A 22,156-nucleotide genomic window follows, 5' to 3' on the forward strand; every position below is an offset into this window, starting at 1 on the left:
ATTACTTGTCCATTTCCCTTCTTTGCAAATGGACAAATAATTTGGGACATATATTTTTAGTAATCTGGACGAGTCTTATGGGATGGAGGGAGTATTAAATAGTACTCCCTCCGGATCAAAAAGAGTGTCCACTTAACTTTTTTTTCTTTGAGTAAAAAAGAATCCACTTATCAAATCAAGAAAGAATTAACCTTGTTTTTTCAGATTTGTCCCTATTAAGTGTTATGTGATCAAATCTCAATGCCTATTTAATGAGGGACAGTTTAATCAAATTACCTAAAAAGAAATTCTAAGAGTTAGTATTTTTTTAAAGATTGTGCAAATGACTAAGTGGACACTCTTTTTTATCCGGAGGGATAACTATTTATTTTGGATAATAATATAAGCTATCTTTATTGATTAAAAAGATAAAACACGAGTCGTGACTAACACAACACCGATAATTGATGAAACGCTTAACTAGTCACATTTCCTACATGAGGTAAAATAGTGTAAAACATACAGTTGAGCTCTAGCCTTAAAAGCAGTGCCAGATAGAACATACTGATTTCTGGTCCATTTAATACGTCAATTATTTTACAAATTATACTTTTCTGCTACATTACTTTCCAAAAAATTGTACTATTTGCTCCCTACTAGGTACATAAATATTCGATGCCTACATTTTAATTTGAAGTATAGATGTAAGTTTTGCCCATTGCCATTTGAAGTCTGGAATACCAAAAATCTTATTTAGGATCATCTAGAAAGATATCACCTATATGATGATTATATAAGTTTCTTATTTTTGCTAGTAAATTTCAACTAACTCCACTAATCTTTTTTGAAATTGAAAAATTATAAAAGTTTCTTATTTTTGCTAGTAAATTTCAACTAACTCCACTAATCTTTTTTGAAATTGAAAAATTATAAAAGTTTCTTATTTTTGCTAGTAAATTTCAACTAACTCCACTAATCTTTTTTGAAATTGAAAAATTATACGTCCTTCACCTATTAAACGAGAAGGAATTATCATGATGATAAAAACTTGTCCGGTGTTTATATCAACCTAATGATAACAGAATAATGAAACATGACATGTGTCTTCGCATATTCTGTTATCATTAGTTCATAATTAATTACTACTAATACATATTCTCACCTTAATTTGCAACTTAATCGTGATAAATCAATATGATCCGATATTTTAATTAAATATCGGGTACTAATAAAATATAGTTGTGGCTGAGATTTTCATAAGGACAAAACACCGAAAGTGACCAAAAATGGATAGATGCATGGATCCCGATAAAAATATCTAAAATCATTTTGATGATCCAACTTATATGATCCTTGTAATTACTAAGAAATGAGCTGGCCATAAGAGGAAAAAACGTATCTAAATTCACTCATATAGAAGAAAATAATAAAAAAACAATAAAAAGTACGTGAGGAATTCAATCAACTATTTTTAGTAACAAAGTCAACACATTCGGAGTCTTTTCCATGTCGTGGAAAAAAGCATGGGAACATAATTCTATAAATTAAAATATTATATAAGGCCATGAAATTCAACTTTTTATTCATCAGCTTCTTAGTCAACAAATTATAATTTCAATCATTGTTCTCAATTATACATGTAGAGTAGCCAAATGTAGGTCTTTGGAATTGCGGACTCCTCTATTTTTTAATTAATAATACATAAAAACTTAGGCGGATTCAAAATTTTCAATTTATGAGTTTTGAATTTTAGAAAAGTCAATTTACTTTGGATAACTTATTTATGCATATTAAGTGATTTCTTAACAAATAAATATTTTTAACCAAATCTAGTTGATTCCGCCAATTGTTACTCCATACTATGATTAATTTATATATAGGCATTAACTTTAATTGTACTTTTTTGAAAAATAAACTTAATGACTCATTTACACTTGTAGTAGTACTCACACCACTCACATAAACACTTAGTGAGTCATGTGTATTTTTTTTTTTTTTTTTTTGTATTTGATTGGGTTGGTCCAATTCACTCCTCGGTTCAGAGAAATTAAAACAGTTTAATCCTCTGTCACATGTACTTTTTTCTTAAACAAGATTAATATACGGACATGAGTCTAGCCTAACCCACCACAATGGTGAACTTGTTTGTTTGTTTTTTTTTTTTATTAAAAATAATAATCTCTTGATTGATCCCTTCATAATTTATTCATCAACATATAGGGCTAATTGACAGAACAAAATGAGAAAAGTCTATGTCAAGAACCAAAAAAGACAAAACATAAAAAAAGGAAGGGACGTGTCTATCACATTTTATAAGCGTGTGGGTCAATGTGTTGGGAATGTATTCAATTATATACATGGAACTTGTGGTTCATGAGATGACAGTAAAACCCCATAAGTTTCATGAAATTACAAAAAGAAGGAATAAAAGTATCTTGTGGACTGTAGTTCTCTGCCGACATATTGTGGTCGTGTATGATTATGTTAATGATGATGATAGGTGATAAGAATATTTAAGTATAGCAAAAGGGAATTTGGACAATCTAGTATTGTCGTTTTGCTTGTTTTTATCTTATTTTACCTGTTGAAAACGACATTTCTTACTGCATGCAGCAACTGAATTTCATGGACCAACAAACGTTATGATAATGTTGATTAGTACGGTATCAGAGGACTCGGGCTCAAATCCCGTGTCTAAAGTTATCTTTATTAGAAAGCGTTTTATTTTAATGTAAAATTTTTCAATAAAAATAACTACATACTCAATATAATTTCACATGTTTATTACTTTTGATAAAATTTGACGCACCAAACTTATCCCCCAATCTTTCTTATTCTTTTAATTTCAGATTCTCACCAAGTTAAAAGAGAAAACAAAGAGACTAATTTAAAGAATTAATTTCACGTATGATCACTAATCTTCATTACAATCTAAAATGCATGAAGGAACCGTAGTGCAAAAGGAAACTTAACCAACAATAAAAGAGATAACAAAACCTAAATATTCAAAGTGATATGAAAGAGTCGATGGAAAGAGATAAAGGTGTATATACATAGTAATTAATTATTGATTTGCTTATAAAAGTTTATGAAGAGAGATGTCAGACATTAATTTATTGACTTATGTAAACACCATATATCTAGGGTAATTCTACCTTACTACCAATACTGAACGGGTTCAATCAAATCTGGTAATTTCAGCTCAGATTTTATATGTTTTTTAGATGCATGTGTAGTACGTTAAAAAGACACCAGATAGACCCAAATAATATACTTTGAACTCAACCATCAAATGAACTATTGGTTTAGAAAATTTTGAACTCACAAAATTTAAATTTAAAGGAGCCTTCAATTCCTCAGAATCATAGGTAGTCCCACTGAATCAATATCCAACTTTTTACTAATGAATAGCTGTGGACTTTGGTTTGTCCTTGTTTCCTAGGGGTGCCCTCACCCTTTATACAAATAAACATAACAAACATTTCTCTTCATCTTTGTCTGGTTTTAGATAGAGGCGGATTTAGAATATAAACTACACTGATATTACAAAAATTTCATCAAGTTAATATATATATATATATATATATATATATATATATATATATATATATATATATATATATATATATATAATAATAATAAAAGCTGTTAAATTCACGTGAATGTAGTATTTATGTGGTAGACCCGCTCCTATTTCTGAATTATTCCCTTCATCCTATTTTATGTGATCGTATACTATTTGGAGAGTCAAATCGTTTTTTCTTTGATTATGATTATTATTTTTTAAAAATATTTTTCATCATTAGCTATGTTAACTTGTAGCATTTTTTAATTTGTAATTTTCAAATATACATTTAAAGGACGTATATCAAAACTTATATTTAAAATTAAATATTTTGACCCTCATAACCCCTTCACATAAATTGGGACAATTGATATGGATTATTATCTTGCATATCTGGAACATGTTTCACTGGTACAGCTATGTCCCATTGTTCTTTTGTCAGCTCTCATTGATTAGTTGTTTCATGGAATTTTGTGCTCCAACTCCTGCAATTCCGAAGTTGTCGTAAGTAAATAACCAAACAAGAAAGAATAAATGTAAAGTAGAAAAATAAATGCAAAAACTAAAGTTGCATTTACCACCTTATGTTTTTCAGGTTTTTTTTTTTTCGTTTTACTCAACTATTCTGTATAATAATAATAATGAAAAAAAAGGAACATGTCATCATGTTGAGAATTACTTACAAAAAAAAAAAAACTGAGTCGGATGAGCAAATTTTCTTTTAACTTCCTTTGACCAGTACTGATATTTCTAAGTTAAAAGATCATTTGCATGAAGGAATATTGACTATATAGGCTCTAATTAATTTTTCTTCGCTTAATTAAGGTCTTAACTCCTGGGACGTGTCATCGTCCAAACCCAGTTGTTGATGTATTGTCCTCTTTGGTCCAGCCGTTCTACACCCCTTAAAGGCTTTTGAGCCTCACACTTTTGTCCCCTCTAGATTTTTGATAATTCCATTAATGGAGATTTGAAGCTAACAGAATTAATGAGAATGAAACTTGAAGAGGAAGGAAGAAAAGAGAGGGAAATGAGGGAGAGAAACGGTTAAAGAGAGAGAAATATAACATATTGAGTATTGACAAATGAATCAAGGGTGTGTATTATGTTCATCATACAAGTATATATACATCACTCATTTAATCTACACATCACATGAAGTAACTAACTCTAACAACTTGACTAACTAGAGTAGTTACACTTAACTAACTAACCATGGTAGCTTGTCTACTATGCTATGCATCAACAATTTTAACTCAAAAGACGTTTGTTAAGTTGATTCCTATGAACTCACTCATATATGTCTCATTGCTTTGCTCTTATTCGGACACAGAATTCGCCATGAGGCAAATTTAAAGTGAATCTCCTTCGAGTTCAATCACCAGTCACTTTGGAAGAAAAATGAGATTCTTTTCAATGGCTAAACTAATTAAAGTATGCATAAACTTAATGACAAAGCTTGTCAAATAAATTTGTAAACGTGAATAATATGCATAAACTTAATGACAAAGCATGTCAAATAAATTTGTAAACGTGAAGAATATGCATAAACTTAATGACAAAGCTTGTCAAATAAATTTGTAAACGTGAAGAATCTGAAGTGAATGATGTACTTTGGGTCACGAGAGACTTGTACTTCAACTAGTCCACTTGCACATTTAGGACATGGAAGCCTTCAATTCCTCATAACAAAAGTAGGGTAGTCCCATGGAAAGTTACATTCCAACTTTTTTTGCTCAATGGATAAGGATTTATATTATGTACCATCACAGTTTAAACATTTTAACATTATCAGTATAGTTTGACGAGTCCGGCACCTAAATGACACTTTTTTTAAGCAATAAATTGAAAGGGGTTGTTAACTACACGATAAACCAAAAGGGGTTTATTGTGTAGTGCTCCATGATTTGCATATCTATTTAACAGCATCCGTCAAAAAAACAAAAAAAAAATCCAAATCGCAGAGCTCTCCATGTTTTGCAACATTAATTTTTTTAAAAAAAAATTGGCAAATCGTGGTGCTCTCCACGTTTTGCAAACCACATATAATTGTTTTTAAAAATTAATGTTGCAAAACGTGGAGGGCTCCACGATTTGCCATTTTTTTTTGTTTTGGCAAATCGTGGAGCTGTCCCCCTTTTGCAAACCACATATATATATATATATATATATATATATATTTTGTTTTGGCAAATCTAAAGCTCTCATGATCTGCGAAGTAGGGGTGTATATGGACCGGATTGGTTCGGATTTTTTAAACATCAAATCAAACTAATTGCGTCGGGTTTTTAAATTTATACACCAAACCAAATCAATAAAATTCGGATTTTTCAACCTCGGGTTTTTTCGGGTTTTTCGGATTTTTTTCCGGAATAGTATTGATACAAAACATATAACTTTTACTTCAAATATTTCTTTAGTCCTAATAAGATATATACAACTATACATTTAAGGTGTTTCATAAGAAAATAACACAAAATGTGAGAAGAGTGATGACATTATATTAAAATGTTCAACAAAAGATAATAAAATCGGTTAAAACAAATATTGATAATTAATAAACCATAAAAAATGATCATAATCTAAAAATACTAAATAATGCTAAAATAAATATGGCTAATAGGTATTAATTACATGACAAGAAAAAAAACTTAAAGTTATGTATTTTCACTCTCTAAACCGATTATGCAAAACTAAAGAATATATATCCTACATTATTATCATTCCTAGTGGTAAATTGAATTTCTTTTGTTAGTATTAGTGTTGAGGTGGTTTTGGTTTGGACTTTATATGAGTTACTAATATCCATAGGATATAAAACTTATTGACATTCAAAATTTTAAGTTCAAGCTTGAATAATATGATAATAGATAAAAAAAAAAACTACGAAAAAACTTTAAGAAATATTTATAAATTACATTACAAATAGATATTTTTATGTATAAAATATTTTAAAAATTGAATACATGTAATGTCGGGTTGGTTTGGTTCGGTTTGACTTTTTTTAGCTAAAACCAAACCAAACCAATTATGGTCGGGTTTTTTTTTTTTTCAATACCAAACCAAGTTAAATCAAACCACTAGTCGAATTTTTTCTCAATTTGACTCGATTTATCGGTTTGGTGTGTTTTGTCGGTTTACTTTGTACACTCCTACTGCGAAGCATAACCATGACCGGAATGCATTCCCTTCACGAGAAATCTTAAAGGTGTTTCTGGCATAGTTTTTAGATAAAATAGAACAAAACTTACCTGTCCAAGAAAACTGAAGAGTTTAAAAAAAAAAAAAAAGTGAAGTCACTCACTCAGCATGATCGTAAAAGACACTAGTTTTCTGTTGCTACTGTTATTGGTTTTTTAGTTTTCGAACATTAAACATTTTGCAACTTTAATGTTTTCTAAAAAATTATATGTGGTTTGCAAAACGTGGAGAGCACCACGATTTGCCAAATTCTTTGTTTAAATTAATGTCGCAAAACGTGGAGGGCTCTACGATTTGCAAAAGATTTTTTTTTTGACGGATGCTAAAACGAATCCGTTAAATGAATATGCAAATCGTGGAGCACTGCACGATAAATTCCTTTTGGTTTATCGTGTAGTTGACAATCCCTTTCGGTTTTTTTGCTTAAAAAAAGTGTCATTTAAGCGCCGGCCCCATAGTTTGACTTATAATAATAAATTGCTTACAACAGCTTTGTTACGCTTTCTCCTTCCTCTAAGTGATAAAATTATAGTGTATTTTTTGCGACGTATGTGACACGCTAGCGATGTCACGATCCAAAAGAATTATTCAATTATCAAAGAGCAGTGTCAAACCTACAAAAACAATACCACTTTTTTTTTTTAAAGATTGTCAATTACACTATTTATCATGAAGATTTATTTATAATAATGCTATAGATAATACAACAACAACAACAACAACAACAACAACAACAACAACAGCCCAGTGAAATCCCACATCTTGGGGTCTGGGGAGGGTATAATGTACGCAGACCTTACTCCTACCAAGGTAGGATGGCTGTTTCCGAGAGACCCTCGGCTCAATAGAAGCATAAAAAGGGGGTCAGATAAGGTTAAAAGATTTAAAACGATATTGCAATGAAATAATGCAAGCGACACAGTAAAACAGGATAATCAAGGAATTCAAAGCGATATGGAAATGCAAATCACGAAAGCGGCACAGATAAAATAGAGTAATCAAAGTACAGAAAGTAGCAAATAATAACATAAATCAAAGCACAAGAAATTATAATGCGCTAATGCGCCTACTAATAAGGAAAGATAACGAGACATATATACTAGCCTTCTACCCTAATGTGGGTCCTCCACACCTTCCTATCTAAGGTCATGTCCTCGGTAAGCTGTAACTGCGTCATGTCCTGTCTAATCACCTCTCCCCAATATTTCTTTGGCCTACCCCTACCTTTTCTGAAACCATCCATGGCTAACCTCTCACACATCCGCACTGGGGCATCTATGTCTCTCCTCTTCACATGCCCAAACTATCTCAGTCGCATTTCCCGCATCTTGTCTTCCACCGAGGCCACTCCCACCTTATCCCGAATAGCCTCATTTCTAATCCTGTCGTTCCTAGTGTGCCCACACATCCATCTCAACATTCTCATCTCGACAACTTTCATCTTTTGAACGTGAGAGATCTTAACTGGCCAACACTCCGCCCCATACAACATAGCCGGTCTAACCACCACTCTGTAGAACTTGCCCTTCAGTTGTGGTGGCACCTTCTTGTCACATAGCACTCCTGAAGCTAGCCTCCATTTCATCCACCCTACCCCAATACGATGTGTGACATCATCGTCAATCTCCCCGCTGCCTTGCATGATAGACCCAAGGTACTTGAAACTACTTTTCTTTTGGATGGCCTGAGCACCAAGCCTAACTTCCACGCCAACCTCCTGGGGTGTCTCACTGAACTTACACTCTAAGTACTCTGTCTTGGTCCTACTCAGCTTAAATCCTTTAGACTCCAAGGTATGTCTCCAATCCTCCAGCTTAGCGTAACTCCGCTACGAGTCTCATCGATCAGGTCTATGTCGTCCGCGAAAAGCATACACCATGGCACCTCACCTTGAATTTGTCGCGTCAATCTATCCATCACCAAGGCAAATAAAAACGGACTAAGAGCTGATCCTTGATGCAACCCCATCACAACTGGAAAGTGCTCTGAGTCCCCTCCTACTGTCCTTACTCTAGTTTTGGCTTCCTCATACATGTCCTTGATCACCCTAATGTATGCTACAGGTACACCTTTAGCCTCCAAACATCTCCATAGGATTTCTCTTGGAACTTTATCGTAAGCCTTTTCTAGGTCGATGAATACCATATGCAAGTCCCTCTTCCTCTCCCTATACTGCTCCACCAGTCTCCTCACAAGATGAATGGCTTCTGTAGTTGAGCGTCCCGGCATAAATCCGAACTGGTTCTCTGAAATAGACACGCCTCTCCTCACCCTCATCTCCACCACTCTTTCCCACACTTTCATAGTATGGCTTAGTAGCTTGATACCTCTATAGTTTTCGCAACTCTGGACATCCCCTTGTTTTTGTATAGAGGGATCATTACGCTCGACCTCCATTCTTCGGGCATCGTTGCCGTCTTAAAGATGACATTAAACAACCTAGTCAGCCACTCCAAACCTGCCGAGCTCGCGCTCTTCCAAAATTCCCCAGGGATCTCGTCAGGTCCGGTCGCTCTTCCCCTGCGCATCCTACGGACAACACCCTTAACCTCCTCGACCTTAATACTCCTGCAATACCCAAAATCGTGACGCCTCCCTGTATGCTCCAAATCTCCCAACACGATGTCTCTCTCCCCTTCTTCATTCAAGAGTTTGTGAAAATATGACTGTCATCTCTGTTTAATGAGAGTCTCCTCTATCAATACTTTTCCATGCTCATCTTTAATGCACTTCACTTGATCCACATCGCGCGCCCTTCTCTCCCGCACCCTGGCTAGCCTGAACAATTTCCTATCCCCACCTTTCTCTTCTAGTTCAGCATAAAGGCGTTCAAAAGCTGCCGTTTTTGTCGTCGAAACATATATTTCTCATATAAATCAAACTCGCAAAGGATAAACCCTTTGAAAGTCAAAAATGATATGGCTCCACCTCTCACTCCACCAACCATAACTCAATTAGTGTTGTGAAAGCAAGAAACTAGGACCATTTTGAATCCCTATTCTATGAAAGTTGTGGGCTTCGTTTAAATACTTTTAGGGGTACCCTTACCCTAAAGGCCTAAACGAAACAGACAACAAATATTTATCTCGAACTTTACACCTTCTGTTTCATTTGTTACATTGTGTTAGGAAAAACATGCATTTCGCTAGCATACTATGTCCCATAGTTTTTGTTAGCTCTCATTAAATTTTATTCATCGAATTTTATCGTCCTTCCACTGCAACTCCTTAAGTTTTCATAATACATTAATCAAAAAGAAAACAAGAAAAAAGTATAAGGAATTGTGAAAATAAATATATAAATAACAAGTTATCTTTTTTGTTTTTCAGTCGATGTTTGGTACTCACATTAAGCTCCGACTATTCAAACTTTTACCGCATAAAGCCCATTAATAAAAGAATAACGCTCTCTACTAGAATTTTTTCCATATCCAAAACTCGAACCCATGATATCTAATTAATAGTGAAGGAATCTTATCCATTTCATCGTAACCTTTATTGGTTAGTCATTCTTGAAGAAAAGGGTAAAAGTGCATTTTATACTGCCATTTTACACTCCCACCCCATTATGAGTTTCAATTGTTTGTTCTTTCTCAAATTACTTCACTGTTTTCAAAATTATATAACTAGGTTTCCTTGCATAATTTTCAATTTTCTACTTAAATGTGACAAAATATCTTACGAGGATTAATATAATCTTATTGCGTGATTTTGGGACTTGTGTAGATAGATGTTAAAGATGAGGAATATTTCAATAACATGATTTATTAAATAGTCAGAACTTAGCTATTTCTTGATCATGAAGTTGACAGTAAAAAAATATATATATATTATAGAGTACAATTTGGTTTCCTGGTATAGGAAACTTTAGAATCAAATCGAATTAAATAATTATTATTGTGTTTTCAAGTATGACGAGATGATTGAAATTGGTAGCCGTTAGAGTGTCGGCACATATCCAATTCAATGATCGACAAAGAATTGTGCATCACAAAGGTGAACTATAAAATAAATTTTCCAATTTTCCTCTAGAAAAAATAAATAAAAAGTGTGTAATAAATAACAAAACTAAAGCCTTGTCATTTCAATCACCAAAGTACGTCCACTGACATCAATATCAAGATCATTTAAAATATCCTAAGTTGGATAAGACTTTTTATTTATAAGGTCTAGGAGTAACCATGAAGAATCAAATTTTATTTATAAAGATTTTTTATTCAACAAAACTAAAGCCTTTTCATTTAAAATTATTTTTATATTTAAATAATACATGGTGAACTCCTTGGCTTCCTCGTTTCTTATTCATTTATATTTTTGAACCCCTTATTAAAAATTCTGACTCCGCCACTGAAGATGCCATTAAGGTTGGTACATTTTGAATAGATACATACTTGTCAGATAAGGCCATAAGGAAATTCTAAAAGTACAAAAATCAAAAAACAAACTGTTACAATTTCATACCTTCTATTGAATAGACAGCCTTAGCCTCATCAAATTAAAGTCGACCTAACTCTAATTCTTGACACCAAATATTTAGTGTACTGTTAACTTATAAACGAGTACCGAATTTATGGTTTCATTTCTTTTTCAAATGCCTTTTGTATAGTGCAATATACGTATTAATTAATTTCTTGATGAGACAGATATGATCCATTAATTAATGAATTAGTTTGAATACTTAGGAGCTGTTTGGACATGATTTCATCTCATGAAATGTAATCGTGAGATGAAATCATGTTTGGACATGCAATGTGAATTTCCTTAAGTTGCAGTTTTTTTTTATAAACATAAAAACCTCACAAGTTGTGAAAACCTTCAAAAATTTTCCAATTCTTATGCAATCTTATCAAATGAGTAAAGCATAGTTCATAATAAAATTAATACGCTACAAGAAGGCCTTGCTAAAAAATACAATATCAATTGATCAAACTTTAGTTCAATAAAAAAGAAAATTTAACATGAATAGTAACGTAATTACTCTTTAATATAATCCTCTCACATGGTACGAACAATATATCTACCAACTTATGGTTGGTAAACATGATTGATAAATATGTCTATCAACTTATGGGTCTTTTTTACAAAATATAAACATATGAGTCAAATTTTACATTTATATTTTTTGAAATCATGATTTTCAAATCCCAAATCATGCCTTTTTGGTTGATTTGAGATTTCATCTCATGAGATGAAATCAGAGATGAAATAGCATGTTCAAACGCCTACTTAGATTAAATAGAATTGCAGAGCAAAAGATTGTCTCCAACTCCAAGAATATATAAGTGAAGTTAAAGTGTCGACTACCGCTTAGAATTCTTCCACCTTTAATCTGAGTTTTCGGATTCGAACTCTTGGAATAGGAAAAATCCTAATAATAGGAAGTGTTTCCCCCTTTTAACGAGCCTTAGACGGCGTGAATCCTATTAACCAGTGTCCAAAGTAGGTAGGCTGTGACCGTGTGCGAAACAAAAAGAGAAAGGTACTCGTGGACTTTGTTATTTATAAAATAAATCTATTTGCCCAAGTTTATTTTGCACTACTCCGTGAATTAGAAATAGACAGAACAGAAGAAATTTATAGCCAATTTTGTTTTATTAATTTTTTCCAAATATATTTAGAGTTTATTGCCAAAAATAAATAAATTCCAAATGTTATTTAATTCACGGTGTTAAAATTTTCTCCGGTCTGCGTCTCTTCTAAACCTCTTCTTCAACTTGTGAAAAATGTGTTTCATTTTCTACTCCGTTGAAACTAAACGTAATAAATCAAACTAATATATCCTTTTCAGGTATAGCTAGTAACACATGTTTCAGCATTTATTCAGCTAAACTTATTTTTTTCCTTTTTAAAGAAACTATGGAGTAATAGATATGTAAGGAAACTCTCTGTTTTGTGTGGTTGCAAGATAGAGTAATATATATTTTTAATCACTAATTCAATATGTATGATAACAAAATCCAGGGACCAGGGTTGTGTCGGATAATTAATTTTTGCACACTAGTATTAATATGTCCATGTTTTATCTAATAAAAGTAGTTCTTACATTGTCTACTCTAACTGCTTCACTGACAAATAGATGAGGAACTATTAAATACTCGCGCAAAATATTCAGAAAGAACAATAATTAATCGAGCATAAAAAGTGAGATTAATAACTTAAAAATAAATCAAATTGCCTACTATATTATTCGCAATGCCCTCGATCATAGTATTAAAGTTTATTTTTTAAAATACCACTATATAAAAGTAAAATCATAAATAAAGTTATTCAAGAGATATTCAGAATTAATACTCAAAAATATCGATTCTTCATATAATTTCCGTTTTAACAAAGTATGCTTGAACCTTTACAACACAACTAAGGTATGTTTGACTATTTTAGTTTATCCAATTTCTTGTGTATTTCTAAAATTTTAAGTGGTTTAATATTCTCCCCTCCCCCACCCCCACACCTCGCCCCCTAGCCTAGGGCCCCTCTCTATCCTCACAACTCCTTCCTGAATGTTCTATTAATGTTTGTTAGCTCCATGTGATGAAAAGTGAAGTTGATGTATGTGTATGAAGAAGAGAACCTCCTTTTGCCTTTTTCCTCTTGGTAATAATATTTACTAATTTTTATGTCAACAACACCGACGGAAAATGACATTTTGTTTATGGGTTCCATTTCTCTCTGGGCCCACTTAGATGGACAAAATTTAATTTGGATTTGGATTTTTATTAGCTTCTCATAAAATCTACAACAATATAATAAAGGGGAAAAAACAGCTAAAAAGATGAGGGGTTTTTGAAGGAGAAATGAGGGGTTTCTGAAGGAGAATTTTTCATAAGTGGCCCGCGGAAAACAAATACTACAACCGGCTAGCCCAAAAATAGTACTATCTACAAACCAATATCGAAAAAAGAATTTCGACAGATAGCCAAAAATCACGAAAACTTAGCACTGCCCTTCCCCTGCAACACCACCTTCGATCCAACATCTTCTTCGTCATCTGCAGTGGCGGAGCCAGAAATTTTGGGAAGGGTATTCAAATATTAAACTATGCAATTTTAATTAGATTTGTTTATTTACAAAATTTAATAGGAAAAAAGAAAAAGTTACAGACAAAGACACTATTTGTTTTAAAAGGGCAAAAAATAATTGGGTATTCTTTTAGAAATAAAAAGTAGGGCCATCCATTTAAACTTTAAATACATTCACGCTCCTGAATATAAAAAATGGGCAACATTTTTAAAAGACCACACAGAGAGCCCGTTTGGATTGGCTTATAAGTTGGCTTATAAGCTGTTTTCAGCTTTTTTGAGTGTTTGGCTGGCCAGCTTAAAGTCATTTTATGCTTAAAATAAGCTCAAAAAAATAATTGGACTCATTTAACTTAATTTATCTAAAGCAGCTTATAAGCTGAAAACAGCTTATAAGCCAAAAAAAAAAAGTTGGATTACCCCAACTTATTTTTTCCAGCTTATAAGCTGCAAACAGCTTTAAGCTATAAGTCAATCCAAACGGGCTCAGAGAGTCGAACCTGGGCGGAGCAGAGAGTAAGGCTTTCAGAACAGCCTTGACCGCTGAGATAACTTGCTCACTTGTGTCAATGGTGTTCAAATTATGTTATATCATTGTATAATACTGAATTTAACCTACACACATCGTGTAATTTTCCGGCGAAGGGTGTTCACCTGAACACCCTTAGGTGGCTGTAGCTCCGCCCCTGGTCATCTGTCTTCCATCCTAAAAACCAACCTTCATCTTTATGCTGTCAGTTTATATACTTAAATTTAAGTATATTTACTTATGATCTAGGCACCACAAACACAATATTTACAGTACTCATGTGACGGTAGGTACAAAAAAACAAGAAATATTCTCTTAAAAATGATGACAACTATAACAATAAAATCGAGTGCCCAGACAATTTTGGCGAAACCGTTCCATGTGATGCTTTGATAAAAAGACAGTTTTGTAAAATCAGCAATATATGTATTTCCATACAAAGAATTAAAAGTTAGTTCAACGAATATGTTACGTAAACTACGTTGTCACTACCCATGCACATGCACATGCACGTTGTGCTTCCCAGTACTGCATAGTGATGATATACCTGTAGCTAAGGTTCAGTACTCATCTCTCAATAAATGCTCAAAATTATATATCATTCTTTAGTCTTGATTGTCCCATTCATATTGACCTAAGAAATTATAAATCAACCCATACATTAACTCAATCTATTTTATCTTATTCAAGGTAGCACAATTCGTTCATTTGACACCTTCCATACCCTCCTATTTGTGCATCAGGTTGGACATCGTTTGGGGAAAGTCGAAATTCAGGCCAGAATTCAGATTTTATAAATTTTGGAATATCCGAAAATTTAATATTTTTTTTAATACCTTATGCTTATCACTAACGATTAGATATAAGCCAATATATCTAATATTAGGTCTAATACCCTACTAAATCAATCCAACATACGCCATTAGGCTAAACAATAGTGCAAAAGTGAGATGCCTTTGACCGTATTTTCTTATTTTCATTTGAAAGCTGTGACATTGGATCCTTAAGGAAGCATATTAATTAATGTTTAAATCGTATAGAGTTTATAAATATTGGTGGTGGTTAAATTTTTTATGAACTATTAGTAGTATGATCTATCGAGACATGATTTTCATTTTGTTTTTGATTAATTAGGAATTTCTTTGATAATGATTCATTGTTTGAAAGAACATTTATTTTGATGATTGTGGTGAGAGTCAGAAATTATTAAGGGAATTTGACATGAATACATTATTAGAATGTTCATTTCTGTAAGAAGAAAAATTCAACTTATAGGCTCAAAATCAAAAATCGAAAATAATCGAACCGATCGATTAATCTGAAATCAAACTTTAGAAAACCGATCCAATTTAAACTTATTTGGATAGAATTTAAATTTTAATTTCTTCAATTTCGAAAATCTAAACTAAAGTTTTCACATTCAATTCGAACTGTTCTAAAGCCCATTCCTACCGACGCATAGTTTTTTCTGGTCTTTTTCCTTCTCTCCCCTTTCTCTTTTTTCTTTTCTTTTTTATGTTTTTCTGCTTTTATTTATTTACAAGCAATTTTTTAGAAGAATTTATTTTTTTGAGAAGGTTCTTTTTTGGGGGGTGGGGAAGGGGTAATGTTGGGAGTTGGGTTTGACAAGGAAAAGCTTCTCAATTAAACGAAAACAGTACCCTTTTTATATGTTGTCCGAACTAAACCCAAGATCTAACCATTAATAACCCTTCATTATTTAAATAGTATAATTATAAAAAAAAAAAAGTTTGCCTCAGTTCTCAACTGTAAAACATTTTGTCGGTGACAAACGGTCATGCACTTTAGTCCTAATACACAAGAAAGTAATAGATAAAATTTGCAAGAAGCTAGCAACAAAAGAAAATTAATAATTGAATTAAAACAAGAGGATAATGACTTTTCAGATTCTTTATTTGAATTCACTATTTTTCTATTAATGGAAGACAGAGGATCATGCTACAAAATCAGCCCTAGACTAATTTTTATCTCAAGCATTTTGAACTTTTCATTTATTAGTTCACTTAAATCTAATAGGTTTAATTTGCTTCAATTATTCAGTAAATCTTAGCTTTCGTTGTTTTATGTATGTGAATTTTCCTCAATTTAAGAATTACTTTTCCACTTCTTTAATAATTTTGTGAACATTTTAATGATTTTTTATTATAATAGACGGGCTGATGTTCGTTACTAATTTCTCTTGTGATATATTGTATATCCCGATTGAGATGCACGTTTTAATTTCCAAGTCAACTTGCAAATTGTAATTTAAAATAATAAATATACTAACTTTTGCATAAAACATAACTTTTCTATTTCATTTTTAAGATTGTTTGACTTACTTGAATTAGCATGATTATCAAATCAGTATGTATTTCCAAAGTAAGTCACCAAATTTTGCAATAACCATTTAACTTTGTCTGGGGCGCAGCTACAACTTTTGACTATTGATCAGAAAATTTAGTAACTTTGACTCAAACTCTATATTTGTATTTATGAATCCACTTAATATGCATAAATAAATAATTTATCAAGAGCCCAATGAATTGAATTCTTTTAAATTGAAAATTCACAAACTCAAATCCTACTTTCCTTCTGAGTTCTGTTTTATACATACATACATATATATATATATATATATATATATATATTTCTCAAAACTACTATATTAAGAAATAGAAAAAGGAACATATTTTTAGTTGTATAATGTTGAATAAGAGTAGTAAGTCAAGGATCAGTGTTCTCACTTCTCATAAATTCCCCCATGTGTCTCTCACGTGGATTTAATATTCTTCTATACATATGAGTCCAATTTTAGCTGGCATTTCACCCTTACATAAATGCAAGGACCAATCCATAAATTTCAAAAAATTGAGTACCAATTTAGCCCCTTCCCTATAAAGGAGCTCATAAATAAATATTCATGTAATCTTTTATTTAAATCTACTTGTAGTATTTTTGGATGTCAAGTTATTATTATTTCCTAAGTATGACCTAATTATTCATTCTTGAGAGTCAAATAAAGTCTTTTCTTAACCAAAAACAAAAACTCTAGATTTTCTTAATTTCTTTTTATTGGACAGCCTGATTTGATTGTCGCATTTCATTATCGAAAACAGCTTTATACAATATGTATAGAGATTAATTGGACCACTTCTAAATCTTTATCTTATGTCTCATTAAATGTGCCTAAATGAGTATCCAATGTGCAATCAAGATATCTGGTTTCTGCATTTCATTCGGTTAAAATCATATATTATAGAGATAACTTTTTGGGTCAAGATACTATAGAGATATTAGTCATAGATGAACTAGTTTGATCATCCAAAATTGAAAGAAAAACAATAGAATTTTTTTTAATAAAGATATCTATCTAACATATATCTTGATGATCTCTAACAGATCGTTTGGTTTAAATATCACCTCTTATATGGGATAAATAATTTTATCTTGGTTTTGTAAATTAATAGTACCTACAAATTGAATAAATTTAATCCCGAATTTATATTGGATAACTCCCCTAATCCCTATACATTTTTTTGGGCGGATTGCCCTTCAAAAGCGCTGGGCTGGTCTTTAATTTTTGTCCCCTCAAATTGGTGGTCTTTAATTTTTGCCCTTTGCCTAATACCCCAAGGTTCTGGGTTCGAACCTCAGCTCACTAAAAAAAAAAAAAGGAATTTCGCAAGGCAGAGTTTTGCATGCAAAATTCTACCTTAGGTCAAATTTTAAATGCAAAACTCAACCTTGTGACTTTTTTTTTTTAACTGAGTCTGAGTTCAAACCCCAAACTTCGTGACATTAGGTGAAGGGCAAAAATTAAAAAATACCAATTTGAGAAGCAAAAATTAAAGACGAGTGCCTTTGAAGGGTAATCGTGCAAATTAAATGACCCATCCCTATAACCAACAGGCCCCTAAGTATATAACTTTTGTAAGCCAGTTGCTTCTTTCTTTTACATTGTTTTAAAAAATAAAAGAATTAAATAATGTTGATGGTAGAATACTAAAAAAAGAAAGTGGTCTCCAACCAACTACAACTCAAAATCCCTCTCCCTCTCTTTGGTCCACCACTGTTATTTCTCCTTCTCCTTTTCTCTTTCACACGCACACTACTCCTTCTTCTTTCTTCCTTTATAATCATCTCTTCTTTCCCTTCTTCCTCAGGGGCTTGCTCAATCCAAAGCACTCCACATTTCCCAAAAAATCTCTCAATTCCCACCAATCACCTCTTCCATATTCCACAATATCACACGATAATTAGTAGTATCAAGACGTATATATCAAAGCTCAGTGTAAAATTATCATTCGCGATATTTTCACCAATGGCGTTGCCACCTGACACTAGCAAAACTACAAAGCTAGAGCGCTACAACAGCTATATTCGGCGAGTCAATAGCACAAAACTCATAGCAGCTTCATCCAAACTTCTATTTCGTGTCACTCTATTAGTTGCCCTTTTACTTATTTTCTTTTTCACAATAAATTACCCTCCATTATCCCCCGACAACAACACTTCCCACAATAACATTCACACCACTACTCACAACCTCTTCTCCTCTGCCTTCTACGGCGGAGGAGCATCATGGGAGAAACAAGTCCGCCACTCCTCGACCCCCCGCCGCCCCAACGGCCTCTCCGTCCTAGTGACAGGAGCGGCCGGCTTTGTTGGGTCCCACTGTTCCTTAGCATTAAAGAAACGTGGTGATGGTGTTCTTGGGCTGGATAATTTCAACTCTTACTACGACCCTTCATTAAAACGTGCACGTCAAAACCTACTATCCAAACATCAGATTTTTATCGTTGAAGGTGATATTAACGATGCTGAGTTACTCAAGAAGCTTTTCGACATTGTTCCTTTTACGCATATTCTTCATTTAGCTGCACAAGCTGGTGTTCGTTACGCAATGCAAAACCCTCTGTCTTATATAAACTCAAACGTAGCGGGATTCGTTAACCTGTTGGAAGTTGCTAAAGCTGCTATTCCACAACCTGCAATTGTTTGGGCTTCTTCGAGTTCAGTTTACGGGTTAAATACTAAAGTACCATTTTCTGAAGAGCATAAAACAGATCAACCAGCTAGTTTATATGCTGCAACAAAAAAAGCAGGTGAAGCAATTGCACATACATATAACCATATTTACGGTCTTTCATTAACAGGGTTACGTTTTTTTACTGTTTATGGACCATGGGGTAGACCAGACATGGCTTATTTCTTTTTTACTAAGGACATGGTACAAGGTAAATCGATAAATGTATACGTGACACAAGATGATAAAGAAGTGGCGCGTGACTTCACGTACATAGATGATATTGTGAAAGGTTGTGTAGGCGCGTTGGATACAGCTGAGAAGAGTACAGGTAGTGGTGGTAAAAAGAAAGGTCCAGCACAATTAAGAGTTTACAATTTGGGTAACACTTCACCTGTGTCGGTAAGGAAATTAGTGGCTATTCTTGAAAATTTGTTGAATGTTAAGGCTAAAAAGAATGTTGTGAAAATGCCACGAAACGGTGACGTTCCGTTTACTCATGCTAATGTGAGTTTGGCGTTAAGGGATTTTGGTTATAAGCCTACTACTGATTTGTCTAGTGGATTGAGGAAATTTGTGAAATGGTATGTGAGTTATTATGGGATTCAATCAAGGGTAAAAAGGGAAAATGACTCACCAAATTCTGAAGATTAGAAAAGAAAGGAAGTGTCTTTATGGAGGAGGGGAGAAGTAGAAAGACTATTTTACCCCCTCTTTCTATATTTTTTTTTTCTCTTGATGTATTTGGATCAAATTATGTTTACTTGTTTATTTTTTAGTGGTAGGAATAGAATTCTATATTTATAAAAATAAGAAAATCAGAGAAGGGTGGAAAGGGCAAGTGTAGATCTATGAAAGTTGGGCTGTAATAATGTAATTTTTTAAGGTATTGTTGGATGTAGGATTTATGCCAAAAAAAAAAAAAAAACATAGAGGTTGGTTTTCTGTGCAAAAAAAAAGAATTGGTGCAGACCAGCCACTCCATCAATCACAATTGTAATATTTTGGAATAGCAATGATGATTACATCAAGATTCTCCTGTGTCTTTTATCTGGTTTAATTTGTTTGTTTGTTTGATTATTTATTTTTTATTTCTTGTGTTCTTGATGTTAAAGTAAAGGTGGAAAAATGAAAAAACGAATTTAAAGATGATCTAATTTTCCTTGCAAGTGGATAAGTGAAGAAATCTTCATATCCCTGTTGAAGATGCCTTCTATGATTGAAGATGGGTCAAGTTGTCTCTAAACAGTCACTGCTCATTAAAGCTCAGAATTACTATAGCTGCAATTTTTATTTTATTTTTGTGTAATTTAGTTAATATAATTTGACTTCTCATGTCTATACAAGTTGAAATATGGTAAGAGAAGAATTAATAGAATTTTGAAGAAAAAAAAAAAAAAGAAAAAACTTGTAAACATCCCCGATTCATGAAAATCTCAATAGAATCTCAAAATGTATGTGTAAGAAGATTGAAGCATCAAAAAATTCCTATAAGAAAAAAATAATTGTCCTCCCTCTCCCCGAATGATCCGGTGTGACAGTTGGATATCCTTAGAAGAAAGAGTGGTCTGAGTGGTCTTTTGGAATTGATCGTTGTGTGTTTCAATCTTATTCACCTATCATGTACATTCAATGAAGGTTATCATTGCGAAGTTATAATTAAAGTGGATGGTGTCTTATTGGCTACTTATTGGTGCTCCGCATCTTCGTAGAGAAATCAATTTTACTAGGTTCATGTTGGAGACAATAGGGTGGTCGTTACACTATTTGTGCAAGTCGCTCTTTCTGGGATAAAAAATTTCACTATCTTAGAACAGTAAAACTTATTGCCATTATTTACTGATGAGGCTTTCATTCAAAACTCATAGCATTTCTTGTTCTGACCTTCCAGGTATATCGAAAAAAAAAAAAACGAAAAATTGTTAAACGTCTGGAATAATCATAATGCAGCTGCCCGACATCATTCCTTTTAAATTATGTAAATAATGGTTCTTTAAAGTATTAAAACAGGAAAAAGTGATACATAATCATATACTTCACATAATAAATAGTAAAAAGATAACTTAAGACATGATTAAAGTGAAGGATATATACAACTTTGAGAATACGTCAAATGAATACTAATAACTATTTTAATAGGCCACCCATGATGTGTCTTTTTCTTATTTATTTCAATCTTTGTCTTGTACAGCTAATCATAAAATGCTTAGCACCTTATATTTTATGCTGAACAATTGTATATTTCTAGAAGATAAGCTTCATTTATTTTTCTATTTTATACGTATCTAAAAAGTATCCTTTCAAGTAATTTTTTCATTTCGAAGTACTTCAAATTCCTTTTCTGTTTTTCTGATAATAATAATAATAATAATAATAATAATCGAGATGGAGTAAGCAGGAAATATAACTACTTCAACATATAACACATGAAAATGTATTCCATGAATAGTAATTTTCATATTCAAAATGTGTATGTTTGCAATTCATAACTCATAATCAATGAAAGAAACGGGGTTTTGTACCTTTAAGACGAAATTTGGCATCACCATCTCAATTCTCAACAAACATTTTTTCTAAATGTACATGTGAAACTATCTTAGTCTCCCTCCTATTTTTATTTTCTTATTTTTATTATAACAGTGATATTTGGCTAACCTGTGATATATTGAAATTTCCTCGTATACCTACTATTATTTCAAACTAGAGTGGTAAATTAGCCCATTTTAATCTACTCAAATTCAATTCATCTAAAAATTAGTTGATTGGGGTAAGTATGCCAAAATTAACTATGAGCTTGTCAAATTAAAGAAGATTTTTTAAAAAAATTTATTTGGT

At 32.5% G+C, this 22,156-nt stretch overlaps 1 protein-coding gene across 1 annotated transcript; it reads left to right on the forward strand.

Annotated features, from left to right (window-relative positions):
* The first annotated feature begins 18,398 nt into the window (after window positions 1-18,398).
* LOC132608977 (UDP-glucuronate 4-epimerase 6-like) lies at window positions 18,399-20,362 on the forward strand. The gene has a single exon (XM_060322808.1). It carries the CDS (start codon window positions 18,617-18,619, stop codon window positions 19,973-19,975), a length of 1,359 nt encoding a protein of 452 aa, XP_060178791.1. The 5' UTR covers window positions 18,399-18,616; the 3' UTR covers window positions 19,976-20,362.
* Window positions 20,363-22,156: the final 1,794 nt, after the last annotated feature.

The sequence above is a fragment of the Lycium barbarum genome, chromosome 9 (assembly GCF_019175385.1).
Source record: "Lycium barbarum isolate Lr01 chromosome 9, ASM1917538v2, whole genome shotgun sequence".
NCBI lineage: Eukaryota > Viridiplantae > Streptophyta > Magnoliopsida > Solanales > Solanaceae > Lycium > Lycium barbarum.